This window comes from Bos indicus x Bos taurus, chromosome 6 (genome assembly GCF_003369695.1).
Source record: "Bos indicus x Bos taurus breed Angus x Brahman F1 hybrid chromosome 6, Bos_hybrid_MaternalHap_v2.0, whole genome shotgun sequence".
NCBI lineage: Eukaryota > Metazoa > Chordata > Mammalia > Artiodactyla > Bovidae > Bos > Bos indicus x Bos taurus.
The window spans coordinates 58,353,401-58,368,576 of NC_040081.1; the positions used below are offsets into that span (position 1 = coordinate 58,353,401).

Consider the following 15,176-nt stretch of genomic DNA (forward strand, 5'->3'; position numbering starts at 1 on the left):
TTTGTATATTTTGGAAATTAAGCCCTTGTTGGTCACATAATTTTCAAAAATTAATATTTTCTCCTATTCCATTGGTTGTCTTTTCATTTTGTTTATGGCTTCTTTGCCGTGCCAAAGCTTGTAAGTTTGATTAGGTCCCATTTATTTATTTTTGCTTTTATTTCTATTGCTTTAGGAGACCAACCTAAGAAAACATTGGTACAATTTATGTCAGAGAATGTTTTGCCCATGTTCTCCTCTAGGAACTTTATGGTGTCATATATTATGTTTAAGTCTTTAAGCCATTTTGAGGTTATTTTTGTGTATGGTGTGAGGGTGTGTTCTAACTTCATTGATTTTCATGCAGCTGTCCAACTTTCCCAGCATCACTTGCTGAAGAGACTGTCTTTTTCCCATTGTGTATTCTTGCTTCCTTCATTGAAGATTAATTGACCGTAGCTGCGTGAGTTTACTTCCGGGCTCTCTATTCTGCTCCATTGATCCATATGTCTGCTTTGGTGCCAGTACTGGTACCACACTGTTTTGATCACTGTAGCTTTATAGTGTTGTCTGAAGTCTGGGAGGGTTATGCCTCCTGCTTTTTTTCTGGTTTTGCTTTGTTTTTCCCCCTGAGGGTTGCTTTGGCAATTCTGGGTCTTTTATGGTTCCATGTAAATTTAAGGATTATTTGTTCTAGTTCTGTGAAAAATGTCATGAGAAATTTGATAGGGATCACATTAAATCTGTAGACTGCTCTGAGTAGTAAGGCCATTTTAATTCTTTGGAAGATATTTTCCTATTTTTCAAAGTTAAGAACTGTCCTTTTGTTTATATGTAATTTTAGTGTAATTAATATTTATAATAACTTGACATTAGTGATAGCTATAAAAAGATGACTACCAAAAGAAACAAAGGAAACATGTTGTTATTAGATTTAAATATTCATATATTTCACTTAAATTCATTTTATTTTGGTATCTTTGAACTTTTTAAACATCTCAGTGCCGAAAAGAGGCAAGATTTACAGATGCAAGCAAATATATAAACAACCAACCCAGAACTTCTTAAGCAATTTGTAAAATAGGAACAATCCATCTGTTTAAGAAAACACATTAAATCAGGATCTGCAATGTGGGATGGTGAGAGAAAGCATTTTCATCCTCAACCTTGTTTTTGGTATCTCAAAATCAAATTTGGGGGCTACTGTAAGCTGTATAATGGTAGATAAACAAAGGAAGTAAGTGTTCTCTTTCCATGGGTTTCATCAGCTTGTTTCTCATGACTCATAGTTCCTTTCTGAAAAAAACTCTCTTTCCTTTGATCTCCTGGGTAAAATGAGTGCTATTGAGTTAGTTCCTATCAACCAGTCAGCATTTCTACTGGTTCCTATAGTGCAGCCTCAGCTGTACCAAATATTTACCAGTTAACTCATTCCCAGAATAGAGTTATGAGTACTCTTCAGAAGGCTTCAGTCCAAATTGCCCAGAGGAGTTCATAAGGATAGTCTGAAGATTTAAGAAACAAAGGCAAATATTATTCACACAAAAATACTGTTGACCTGAAAATAATTAGTGGAAAAAATTTTAAAGCCATTTATTAAAACTATGTCTTATAAGAACACAAGAAAACGTCCTAAAGTCACTGATTAAAGGCTCTTTCCAATATTTGTTATACCACGGAGCCTCCTTTATGGCCCCAAGAAGACAGTGTGGTTAGTGGTAATAAACTTCTCAGCCTAGGAGCCAGGAAACCTAGGGTCTCTTCCAGCCTCTGCCACTATATTTTTGGGGCTTATTTTCCACTTCTATAAAATAAAAATGCAAGTGTTTATGCACTACTAGAGAAGCCTAGGAGCCAGGAAACCTAGGGTCTCTTCCAGCCTCTGCCACTATATTTTTGGGGCTTATTTTCCACTTCTATAAAATAAAAATGCAAGTGTTTATGCACTACTAGAGAAACACAGAAGTTGGAATTTATCCATTCACTTGACAAATACTCACTGGACATCGGTTAAATACTAGGCAACATGTGAAAGGGTCTCCCCTTTATGCTCCCCAAGTTCCTGTGAGGGCCTCTATCACGTTACTTGACACTCTATTGGAATTAGGGATTCCCTCATCTAATTCTTCCACTGACTGCTGTTATTTTGCCAATGAGTAGCAGAATTTTGGAGAAGGAAATGGCAACCCACTCCAGTGTTCTTGCCTGGAGAATCCCAGGGATGGAGGAGCCTTGTGGGCTGCCGTCTTTGGGGTCACAGAGTTGGACATGACTGAAGTGACTTAGCAGCAGCAGCAGAATTTTTGGCACACAGTAGGTACTCTAAAAGTATTTGGTGAGTGAACAAAGGAGAGTCTTCCTTCATATGCAAGGCTGAATATCCCAGAATGAGGACCTCAATGAGAAATATCAAGCATAACAGCCAGTAACATTTCATTAAAACATTATGACACTATCGTCTCCCTAGGAATTTTGCCCTAAGACCCAAGCAGGCAGACCTGACTCTCTCTAGTCCTGAAGACAGAGGGATCCTTGGCACTTAGTTTCCAGTTTGGTGCATTGAGCCACCTATGCAGGATCCCCTTGGTTGACTCTCCCGATCTGCTCTCCCCTTCTGTCCACCTTGCTTGGTGCTTGGGAGACCAGCCCATATGAACTGTCTCAATCTAGCTCCAGAGTCCCCCGGCTCTGGTTGGGTTTGGCCAGTGGAGAGTACTCGACATTGAGAAGAAAGAACAGTCAAATCGGGCTATTAATTCTCTCTCCTCAGGGCAACCACAGGCTGTCGTGTCCATGACCAAAAGCCACCGCTCCTATCAGGCAGTCCTGCGCACGTATTCTTTCTGCGTGTGTACGTGTGTCCCTCTCTCCCTGTCCCTCTGAGTTCCTTGTCTCTTTGGTCTTAGGGACAGTAGCAGTGCCCCACTGTCACGAGTCCTAGGCTGCCACACAGTCCTGTTCTGGTTTTCCCACATGCTGACTTAAAAGGCCCTTTATGAAACTCTTCCCAAATTATTCAATATGAGTATATCATCCATTTCCTGCCAGGACCCAGGTATTATAAACACTAAGCACCATAAAAGAATACTAAGAAATGCTAGTTTCCCATTTTGTCCCAATTTTTATACCTCTTACAATGGTTATCAATAGTGCCTTTCACAAAATAGCTACTTAATAAATATTTGTTGAATGAAAGAAAAAGATTTCTAGGACACTTCTGATCACAGTTTTGTATTCAAATGCATGGAAATCAATGTGCATTCATCCAGGTTAATAAAATACAAACTTTAGGGAAATTTTTATTTCAGTAGTTGAGGGTCAATGAGTAGTTCTACTTTACAAATTTACATTCTCTCTTTTCTCATGTTCTGAGTGAAACAGTGAAGCCTGCTGGACTTCTGACTCAGTCCCAGGGAACCGTGCCAAGAGATGAGCTGACATCTCAGGGCACATGTTGTTCAACAGACTAAGAGATTAGTTTACTGGTCCTTACTAGACCTTGGAGGAAATAGTGATTTTATTTCATGCTATCTAATTCATATGAACCAATTTTGAAAGTTCATCACATTCTATCTCCTATGTGCTACATGCATGGTAAGTCACTTCAGTCATGTCAGACTCAGTGACCCTACGGACTGTAGCCTGCCAGACTCCTCTGTCCATGGGATTCTTCAGGTGAAAATACTGGAGTGGGTTGCCATTTCCTCCTCCAGGGGATCTTCCCAGCAATTGAACCCGTGTCTCTTATGTCTCCTGCATTGGCAGGAGGCTTCTTTACCACTGGCGCCACCTGGGAAGCCCTCTATCTGCTACATCCAGACAGGAATGCAATTTGAAGTTAACTATACCTCTTTGGATCTATTCGAGTTTATAATAAATAGCCAAATCATGGATAAAACTGAAGCATCACTCACCGTGTATGTTGATCTTGCTGAGGCACCGCGGAAGTAACTTCTAGTTCTGGTATTGGAGGAAGCACGTCCTTGACTGGAGTCATCGGCAGCCTCTTTGTGGTCTCTGCTATTTAATAAAGAGAGCTGTTCTAGTCTTTATTTAGTCAACAGCAATGCAAAAGCAGACACAGTATATTCTACTGTAGTAAGAGAACTATGCCCTGGGTCTAAATAGGATTTTGGCAGTTTCTACCACTCACTCAATTTCCTGTCTGCAACTCTGACACTTTTCACCCATTTCTCTCAACTTTGTATCTTCCCTTTCATTCCTCCTCTCCCACCGCCTTCTGGGCACAAGATCCGAAGTATAGTGAAGGAAGAGCAAAGTAAAGAAAAAAACTTAAAGTACAACATCAAGTAGCAAGAAAAAATTTTGGTTTAGAAAGTACAAACATTTCCCTCTATCGTATATTGTTTAAATATGTCCCTAAGAAGAATATTAATGACATCCTTGATTTCAGGGACAATTTTACCAAAAAGCAAATTTACAGATAATGATAAAGTCTAGCCTGCTCTGCTATGACTCTGTGACTTTATAAAATTCTTCTGATATTATCTTCAACTGACTTCAAGTAGGAGACAAAATTTTCTGTTCATGGTTCAGTGGTGTTGCTCTCATTCCACTGGGGTCCTGAGTCTTGCTTTTCTAGTTTTTATATTGAAACTTGAGTTCTACATAATACATGTGATTTTTTTGCTTCACAGATGTCTCTGCTTTTTATACAAAGCCCTGAACATGGATGGAAATGAGGTGACCTATAATTTAAAGAGAAATTTGGGTAGTTGTTTCTTAAGATGAGAAATCAAATAGGAAGATAAGGGTAATCAAGAATATGATACTTTTTGTCCAAGAAGGCGATTAAACACTGATGTGATTGACTGGAAGATACTGTCAAATTTTCTCTCAAAATGTAATTCCTTTAATTAGAAAAAAAATTTTGATAACAGAAACTTATTTGGGGGATTTAATTTTCTAAATAAGGAACACATTTACATGATTTAAAGATTTTAAGCTATAAAGGGATACTGAGTAAATATTGCCTATTAACCCATCTCTCAGACAATCACTTCCCACGATATCACATATTTCCTTTTCTTCTGGATAGATATGTAGATAGATGATACATTTGTACACTTATGTTACTAAAATGTTTTTGTCCTTCCCACAACTGGCAAAATACTGTATATATCTATATCATGAATGATACATCTTGTGGATCTTTGCACATAAGTATTTCCTTATTCTTTTTTACAACTTCCTGATATTCCACAGTATGGATGTATCACCATGTCTTTAAATAGTCTCTTGTTTAGATGGTGTCTAATCTTTTGATCTTGCAAACGCACTAGCAGTAAACATTGTATATAAGCCATTTCTCTGCCATATGAGTACATCTATATGATAAATTCCTAGAAATGGAGTTACTGGCTCAAAGTGTTTGTACATTCATAATTTTGATCATTATTACATAGTTATTGCCAAATTTCCTATCATAGAAGTTGTACCAATTTCACCTCTCAGTTTACCTTAGTGAAATATGAGTACCTCTTGCCCTTTGCCATAGAGTATGATGTCTACTTCTGGATTTCTGTCAATCTGATAGATGAAAGTGAAGTGATATCTCAGGGTAACTTTAATTAGCTTTTCCACCTGAATGTAAGCTCCAGGAGAGTAGAAATATTTATTTCATTTGGTTCACTGCTATGTCTCCTATACCCAAATAGCCATAGTAAACATCAAACAAAAAAATTTTTGAAAGAATTTGGTCTGAGTGAGACCAAACAATTTTTCATATGTTTAAGAACTATTTGTATTTCATTTTCTATAAACAGTCCATTCTTATCCTTTACCCATTTGCCTACTGGGTTATGGTCTTTTCTTCATGAATTATTAGAAGCTCCTTATACACTAGGAAATGTTGCTCATCTCTGATGAGCTGCAAAAAACTTTTCCCAATTGTTTTTGCTGTGTACATTCTTTTGCTGCTGCTGCCGCTGCTAAGTCACTTCAGTCGTGTCCGACTCTGTGCGACTCCATAGACGGCAGCCTACCAGGCTCCTCCGTCCCTGGGATTCTCCAGGCCAAAACACTGGAGTGGGTTGCCATTTCCTTCTCCAATGCATGAAAGTGAAAAGTGAAAAGTGAAAGTGAAGTCACTCAGTCGTGTCCGACTCTTAGCGATCCCATGGACTGCAGCCTACTAGGCTCCTCTGTCCATGGGAGTTTTCAGGCAAGAGTACTGAAATGGGTTGCCATTGCCTTCTCTGTACATTCTTTTACACATGGTCAAATTTATTAGTGATTTCGCTGAGTTTTGTGTCATGATTAGTTTTGCAGTTCATTATAGATGAATTCTACCATTGTTTCTTCTATTTTGTGGTTTCATGTTACCATTAAAATCATTAACCTGTTTGAAATTTACTGAAGTGTTAAAGTGAGCTCTGGATTAAGTAAATTTTTTTTTCCTAAGTGATTATTCAGTTGTCCCAGCATCATTCATTCAGTAATTTTTTGTTTTCCTACTAATATGGTAAGCCATTTTCATCATTCACTAAAGTCCTGAATTTTCTTATGTTTCATTGGCTCTTTTGTTGGTAAGGGCCAACTGCACTCAGGGGACTAGATGTATCAGCCTTACTTCCCTCACACTGAAAATCCCCAGGGGTCTGTGGTTTTTGTCTTTTTAAACCTGTACTCTCAAGGGTGGTTGTGGTAGGAAGAATTCTACAACAGCCCCCAAGATTCCCACTCCTGCTGTACATGCCCCCCTTTAATTCTCCTCCCTTGAGCATGGGCAGGACTGTAATAGGATCTCATTCCTGTGACTAGGTTACACAAAGATGAAGAGCTTTTGCAGGTTAATTAACATCCCAAATCAGTTGATTTTGAGAGAATCTATCCTGGGTGGGTCTGATTTAACGATTTGAAAGCCTTTTTTTTTTTTTTTAATTGTATTTTAATTTTTAAACTTTACACAATTGTATTAGTTTCACCAAACATCAAAATGAATCCATCACAGGCACACATGTGCTCCCCACCCTGAACCCTCCTCCCTCCTCCCTCCCCACACCATCCCTCTGGGTCGTCCCAGTGCACTAGCCCCAAGCATCCAGTATCATGCATTGAACCTGGACTGGCATCTCGTTTCATACATGATATTTTACATGTTTCAATGCCATTCTCCCAAATCTTCCCACCCTCTCCCTCTCCCACAGAGTCCATAAGACTTTAAAAGAGAGACATGGCCTTCCCTGCCATCAGGGAGGATCCCTCACTGGGCTCAAAGAGCAAGCTGCCATGTTGCGAACTGTGTATGAAAAGGGTCCTATAGCAGGGCTCTGCAGGTGGCCTCCAGGACCTAGGGGTGGTGTCTGGTGGTGAGAACCAGTTAAGAAACCAGGGCCTTCAGTTTACATCCTCAAAGAAATGAATTCTGCCAACAACATGAACCAACTTGGAAGGAAACCCTTCAGATGACAACACAGGCCAGCTCGCATCTTGACTTCAAGCTTATGAGTTCCTGGAACGCAGCAGAACAGTACCCAAATTTCTGACCCACAGAAACTGTGAGATAATGAAGGTATGTGGTCTTAAGCCACTAAGTTTGTGATAATCTGTTACACAGCAATAGAAAACAAATAAAGTGATCAACAGAGCCTTGGCCTGAAAATCCCCAGCGGTGGTAATTTAAAGTGCAGGCTCGAGAACCCTGCCCCAGACCTACTGAATTGCCATCTCCCTTCTTAATGGCCCAGGGGGCCTTTGATGGTTGATTCTGATGCACATTAAAGCTTCAGAATGAACTTCCATGTGAATAATTGTTTGACATCTTTGACAAAGCATCTTTTTTTAATTTTTATTTTATATTGGAGTATAATTGATTAACAATGTTAAAGTATATGGCAAAATGATTCTGTTATACATATAGCTGTTTCTACTCTTTTTTTCAAACTGTTTTGCCATTTAGGTTATTGCAGACTATTAAGCAGAGTTCCCTGTGCTGTACACTAGGTCCTTTTTGGTTGTCTATTTTAAATATAGCAGTGATTTTGAAGCTGAAACTCCAATACTTTGGCCACCTGATGCGAAGAGCTGACCCATTGGAAAAGACCCTGATGTTGGGAAAGATTGAGGGCAGGAGGAGAAGGGGACGAGAGAGGATGAGATGGCTGGATGGCATCACCGACTCGATGGACATGGGTTTGGGTGGACTCCGGGAGTTGGTGATGGACAGGGGAGGCCTGGCATGCTGCAGTTCATGGGGTCACAAAGAGTCGGACACGACTGAGCGACTGAGCGTGTCTATGTTAATCCCAAATGCCTAATCTGTTCCTCCCCACTCCTTCCCCACTGGTAAAATATCTTATAACCTTCCAAAATTTGAGATTTAGAGAGAATAATGTTTAAAGGTTAAAATCTCAAAAGAGCCTATTCATGGAACCAAATAATTATCGAAGAAAATTATCAGAGTCCTTTTGGTTTGAAAGTCAAACTTCTCATCATTTGCTTATTTATTTGGTTCCCTGATGTTTTATAGTGTGGTATAACCATAATTCAGAAAGTCATTATTTGTCAAAATGACAGCTAGTTCAAAGTAACTCTCTAGTGGTACATTATCTTCTTTTTCTCCCAGTATCCAAAGTCATGTAACTTTTATGCTAATAGGAAAACTTCAGAAAAATTGATTAAAAGGTAAAAAGGTAGGATATCTGTCATTTTAATACCTTCTTCAGAATAGCTAAAACAGGTGATATTTTTTCTAGTTTTACACTGAGAAATAGCTTCTTTCAAATCGTATTCACTCAGCAACACTACTTAATGCAGCAGAAGCAGTCTGAAATATTTTAAAACTTCATAAAGGTCTTTTCATGAATTTGTCAAATCTCTGAACCAAACATTTCTTTGACTTTTTACAAGAGCCTCAGCGGAGCCTAAAAATTTAGAAAGAACCCTGGTCTGAGTTTTGACCTGACTGAATCTAGTGAACAAAATGGATTTCCAACAGTAGAAATTTTGATTAAAAATAAAACCACATGCTTTATGTTCTCAAATAAAGCCCCTATCACTCCACCCATGACAATGGCCAGGGTGATCTCTAATGATGTTTCTTCTTCTTTTAAAAAATTTTTATCACTTTTCAAAATGCTTCATTTCTGTGATATTTAGTCTCTAACCTCAGCTTGTCCTTCCAAAGTAATTCTTGATTCCCAATGAGTAACAGAAATTTATGAGGTGTTTCCTTCACTTTGTTCCTGGTGATCTTCATGTGAAAGACAGGGTACATCTCCACACTGAAGAAACATCTAAAACGTCCCCATCCTAGTCAGGCTCTCTTGGCTACTAAGGGAAGTCGCCACATCAAATTTTTTATCTTCTCTTCTGTAAAAGCACTTGTTCAGCTAAATTTTACTTGGTTACTGAATTGGAAAGCCAAAAGAAAAAACAAGAACAAAACAAATTTAGGTGTCCTATGACCCTCTGTGACCTTTACTTCCCCAAAGGAGAATGTATCCAGTTTTGTTGTAATTCCTTATCTGTCTGCCTCCAGGGTAAAAAGTTTGTATTTTTTGCTCAGTTTACTCCCCAGAACTCCATCTTGGAGCATGACACATAACAGGTACTCAATAAATACGTGTTGAATGACTGAAAGAATGTTATTTAACTTATCTGTGCATGTGTTTCTTTAAAAAAAAAAAAAGGCTGTGGGTTTAAGCTGAACAAAACCTCTGAGGTGCCACCCAGGAATTTGGAGATAAGGAAAACAAGAGCGCCCTGTGAGAGTTAATCTATAAAATCAACCCATAATCAGAGCACAAACATGTAAAGGTATCTTCAGAAATTCAGTCAGTTCAGTTCAGTCGCTCAGTTGTGTCCGACTCTTTGCGACCCCATGAATCCCAGCACGTCAGGCCTCCCTGTCCAGCACCATCTCCCGGAGTTCACTCAAACTCACGTCCATCGAGTCAGTGATGCCATCCAGCCATCTCATCCTCTGTTGTCCCCTTCTCCTCCTGCCTCCAATCTCTCCCAGCATCAGAGTCTTTTCCAATGAGTCAACTCTTCATGCCCAAAGTACTGGAGTTTCAGCTTTAGCATCATTCATTCCAAAGAACACCCAGGGCTGATCTCCTTTAGAATGGACTGGTTGGATCTCCTTGCAGTCCAAAGGACTCTCAAGAGTCTTCTCCAACACCACAGTTCAAAAGCATCAATTCTTCAGCGCTCAGCTTTCTTCACAGTCCAACTCTCACATCCATACATGACCACAGGAAAAACCATAGCCTTGACCAGACAGACCTTTGTTGGCAAAGTAATGTCTCTGCTTTTCAATATGCTATCTAGGTTGGTCATAACTTTTCTTCCAAGGAGTAAGCGTCTTTTAATTTCATGGCTGCAATCACCATCTGCAGTGATTTTGGAGCCCAGAAAAATAAAGTTTGACACTGTTTCCACTATTTCCCCATCTATTTCCCATGAAGTGATGGGACCAGATGCCATGATCTTCGTTTTCTGAATGTTGAGCTTTAAGCCAGCTTTTTCACTCTCCTCTCTCACTTTCATTAAGAGGCTTTTTAGTTCCTCTTCGCTTTCTGCCATAAGGGTGGTGTCATCTGCATATCTGAGGTTATTGATATTTCTCCCGGCAATCTTGATTCCAGCTTGTGCTTCATCCAGCCCAGAGTTTCTCATGATGTACTTTGCATATAAGGTAAATAAGCAGGGGGACAATATACAGCCTTGACGTACTCCTTTTCCTATTTGGAACCAGTCTGTTGTTCCATGTCCAGCTCTAACTCTTGCTTCCTGACCTGCATATAGGTTTCTCAAGAGTCAGGTCAGGTGGTCTCATATTCCCATCTCTTTCAGAATTCTCCACAGTTTATTGTGATCCACACAATCAAAGGCTTTGGCATAGTCAAAAAAGCAGAAATAGATGTTTTTCTGGAACTCTCTTGCTTTTTCCATGATCCAGCAGATGTTGGCAATTTGATCTCTGGTTCCTCTGCCTTTTCTAAAACCAGCTTAAAAAAAAAAAAAAAAAAACCAGCTTGAACATCTGAAATTCACGGTTCACGTATTGCTGAAGCCTGGCTTGGAGAATTTTGAGCATTACTTTACTAGTGTGTGAGATGAGCGCAGTTGTGCAGTAGTTTGAGCATTCTTTGGCATTGCCCTCTTTGGGATTGGAATGAAAACTGACCTTTTCCAGTCCTGTGGCCACTGCTGAGTTTTCCAAATTTGCTGGCATATTGAGTGCAGCACTTCCACAGCATCATCTTTCAGGATTTGAAATAGCTCAACTGGAATTCCATCACCTCCACTAGCTTTGTTCATAGTGATGCTTTCTAAGGACCACTTGACTTCACATTCCAGGATGTCTGGCTCTAGGTGAGTGATCATACCATTGTGATTATCTAGGTCGTGAAGATCTTCAGAAATTACCCCTAGGCTAAAACCTGTTAAATGTTAAAAGTGCTGTATGAAATGAGCCAATTAGGCTTCCTCTAAAACAGGGAATAAGGCCTCTTAAACTATGTTGGCAAAAGAATCCACTTGAAGACCTGGCAAACAAGCCTTGGCTGGGATTTGACTTCCCATGTGGTTCCAAGAAGAGAGGACACAGGTGTGTGCCATCAGAAGTGTTTTGGTCCATATTTCTCTCAGCTGAGTTTTCTCTTTGGGAATTAATACTCTGGTCTTCTGGTTTTAATCAACTGTTGGTGTGAGCTGGGTTACACAACCATAGATCCTGCTGCCATTGCAGGAGGCTGAGCCAAGAGGCCTGAAGGAAGGCACTAGACCAGATAAGTTACCTCTGTGAACCTGTGTGGCCTTGTGGGCAGCGGCCCAACTGGGCTTGGGCCTTGCCTGCCATGTTCCTTCAAAGCGGACCAGGTACTGAAACGGAACTATCGAGATCATTTCCTTGTGACTTTGGCAAAGCTAGTGTGGCTGCCTTAAGGAAAATAAAGGTAAAATGAGGCAATAAAAGTACACTTTGATGTACTCTGAAAAAATAGAAAGGACTGCTAAGTGCAACACAAAGTATTTTTACCAGCGTCTTTTAAAGCTCACCGGAGGACACTGCTCAAAATTTAGTGGGACCTGTGTACACACTCAGCAGGCACAGGCTGTGGTTAGCTAACCTCCAAAACGACGAGCTCTGTGCTTCCTTCTCTCCTTAACACTTTGAGAGATTCAGCCACAACTTTGTGGAGATAATGGCAATAAATGTCTAACCTGTTACCCACAGAGTACTCAGTTTCCTCCTAAGAGCGTCTCTAAAAATGGATGAATTCAAGTTAATCCTCACAGATTACTTTGGGCAAGACAGATGTGGACGTTCTCAGATGGTTCAGTGATTCTTATTCAGTTCTCTAAGCTGGCTTCAAAAAAACCTTTCAGTCTTAATTATTTTTTCTAATTGCCATCAGTTCAGTTCAGTTGCTCAGTCGTGTCGAACTCTTTGCGACCCCACAGACTGCAGCATGCCAGACTTCCCTGTCCGCCACCAACTCCCGGAACTTACTCAAACTCATGTCCATCGTGTTGGTGATGCCATCCAACCATTCATCCTCTATTATCCCCTTCTCTTCCTGCCCTTAATCTTTCCCAGCATCAGGGTCTTTCAGTTCTTCTCATCAGGTGGCCAAAGTACTGGAGTTTCAGCTTCAGCTTCAGTCCTTCCAATGAATATTTAGGACTGATTTCCTTTAGGATGGACTGGTTGGATCTCCTTGCAGTCCAAGGGACTCTCAAGAGTCTTCTCCAACACCACAGTTCAAAAGTATCAATTCTTCGGCACTCAGCTTTCTTTATAGTCTTACTCTCACATCTATACATGACTACTGGAACAACCATAGCTTTGACTAGATGGACCTTTGTTGGCAAAGTAACATCTCTGCTTTTTAATATGCTGTCTAGGTTGGTCATAGCTTTTCTTCCAAGGAGCAACCATCTTTTAATTTCATGGGTGCAGTCACATCTACAGTGATTTTGGAGCCCCCCAAAAGATAAAGTCTCTCACTGTTTTCATTGTTTCCCTATCTGTTTTCTATGAAGTGATGGGATGAGATGCCATGATGTTAGTTTTCTGAATGTTTAGTTTTAAGCCAGCCTTTTCACTCTCCTCTTTCACTTTCATCAAGAGGCTTTTTAGTTCTTCATTGCTTTCTGCCATAAAGGTGGTATCATCTGCATATCTGAGGTTATTGATATTTCTCCCAGCAATCCTGATTCCAGCTTGTACTTCATCCAACCCAGCATTTTGCATTATGTACTCTGCATGTAAGTTAAATAAGCAGGGTGTCAATATACAGCCTTAACTTACTCCTTTCCTGATTTGGAACCAGTCTGTTGTTCCATGTCCAGTTCTAACTGTTGCTTCTTGGTCTGCACACAGATTTCTCAGGAGGCAGGTCAGGTGGTGTGGTATTCCCATCTCTTGAAGAATTTTCCACAGTTTGCTGTGATCCACACAGGCAAAGGCTTTGGCATAGTCAATAAAGCAGAAGTAACATATTTGTCTGGCACTTTCTTGCTTTTTTGATGATCCAACAGGTGTTGGCAATTTGATCTCTGGTTCCTCTGCCTTTCCTAAATCCAGCTTGAACATCTGAAGTTCATGGTTCACATACTGTTGAAGCCTGGCTTGGAGAATTTTGAGCATTACTTTACTAGCATGTGAGATGAGTGTAATTGTGTGGTAGTTTGAACATTCTTTGGCATTGCCTTTCTTTGGGATTGGAATGAAAACTGAGCTTTTCCAGGCTTATGGCCACTGTTGAGTTTTCCAAATTTGCTGGCATATTGAGTGCCTCACTTTCACAGCATCATCTTTTAGGATTTGAAATAGCTCAACTAGAATTCCATCACCTCCACTAGCTTTGCTCATAGCGATGCTTCCTAAGGCCCACTTAACTTCGCATTCCAGGATGTCTGGCTCTAGGTGAGTGATCATACCATTGTGGTTATCTGGATCATGAAGATCTAATTGTCATAGGAATATAGAATTTCAATATTGCTATGCGTCATTCTGACCTTTCCATCACATGAAAACATGAGCACTTTTGTGCAAGCCCAAGATAGCTAGTAGCCTTTTAGTGCTAATAGAACCAATTATGGTGCCTTAAAATACATTTCCATTATTCAAGGTGCCAACTCCCTACTATGTTCAAAGCTCCATCTGTTTTTATTAACAGTGATCCTAAAACTACTCAGCTGTTCCAAATCTGGCTGGTGAGAGAATCAAATGTGGATGGGGGGGCGGGAATGACTGCAGAATTATCTAGAATTAGCAATTAAAGAGGGGGAAAAGCTTCTTGAACAGATAGGTGCTAATATTCCGAGCCATTGACTCAGTGTCTGATTCAATGACACTGCAGGTATCCTTAGTACTCCAAGGAATGAAACTGATGAAGTGTTGAACCATTCTCCTTTTGTTATTTTGGGTAGGCATTATCAAAAGTTATAGTTTGGGAGGAAAAGGTCTTTGTAAGATGACAGCAGCCATTCTTTCAACATAGACAACACAGGGTTGTATTTATTTCACAAATATTTATTGGGTACCCGTAATGAACTCTTCTATACACTGTACTATGAGCTGGGGATGCAGCAATGAGTATTATCAGATAGTGTCCTGATCACAAGGTGCTAACTGGCTCACAGGAGAGACAGTAAGTAATAACGGAAACGTAAAAGAACAACAGTGATAATTGCCACAAAAAGATGTGTTATGTTATGAGGGTGTAGTTTACTTTGTCCACCAAATTTGAGACACTTCCCTGAGAAAGGGTTAGTTAAGCCAAGATTAACAAGATTAACGAAAGGCAGGGTTGGAGTTAATCAGACAAAGGCAGGGTGGGAAAGGGGAAGGTTTGCAAGGGAGGTGGCGACTGGGGGTAGGATGGGTCAGGCAGGGGAAGTTTTTGCACAGATGAAGATGTTTATCTGCAAAATGTTTTACCCTGTTTTTTCAGACCTGGCACAAATGGCTGTCACATAGAGTCACTCAGTGAATGAATAAATTCTCTTATTTAGCCTATGGATTCTTCACTCTTACGAATTTCCTTCTACATGTAGAGTCACCCTCTGCTTCTTGATCTGTTCTGTAACCAAGCAGATGGCTATAACCTTTACTGTTTTATGAACCTAAATCTGTATTTTAAGAGTCATAAATATTATAGTTAAGCAAGTAAAAATTAAATTTTCATGTTATCTTGCTTGGTTGCTGGACATCTGGT

The 15,176-nt window shown here is 40.0% G+C and overlaps 1 protein-coding gene across 3 annotated transcripts in view; it reads right to left on the bottom strand.

Moving 5' to 3' along the window:
- Positions 1-901: 901 nt before the first annotated feature.
- TMEM156 (transmembrane protein 156) overlaps positions 902-15,176 on the bottom strand; it is a 42,697-nt gene continuing 28,422 nt past the window's right edge. For 2 of the 3 annotated variants that reach the window (XM_027544281.1, XM_027544279.1), the window contains 2 exons: positions 3,894-3,999; positions 902-1,484 (listed from right to left, as the gene is read on the bottom strand). In XM_027544281.1, the coding sequence (XP_027400082.1) occupies positions 1,472-1,484; positions 3,894-3,999 (119 nt within the window). In that variant the 3' untranslated portion in view covers positions 902-1,471. The remainder of the gene's footprint in view (positions 1,485-3,893; positions 4,000-15,176) is intronic. The other variant, XM_027544280.1, reaches the window with a different exon arrangement.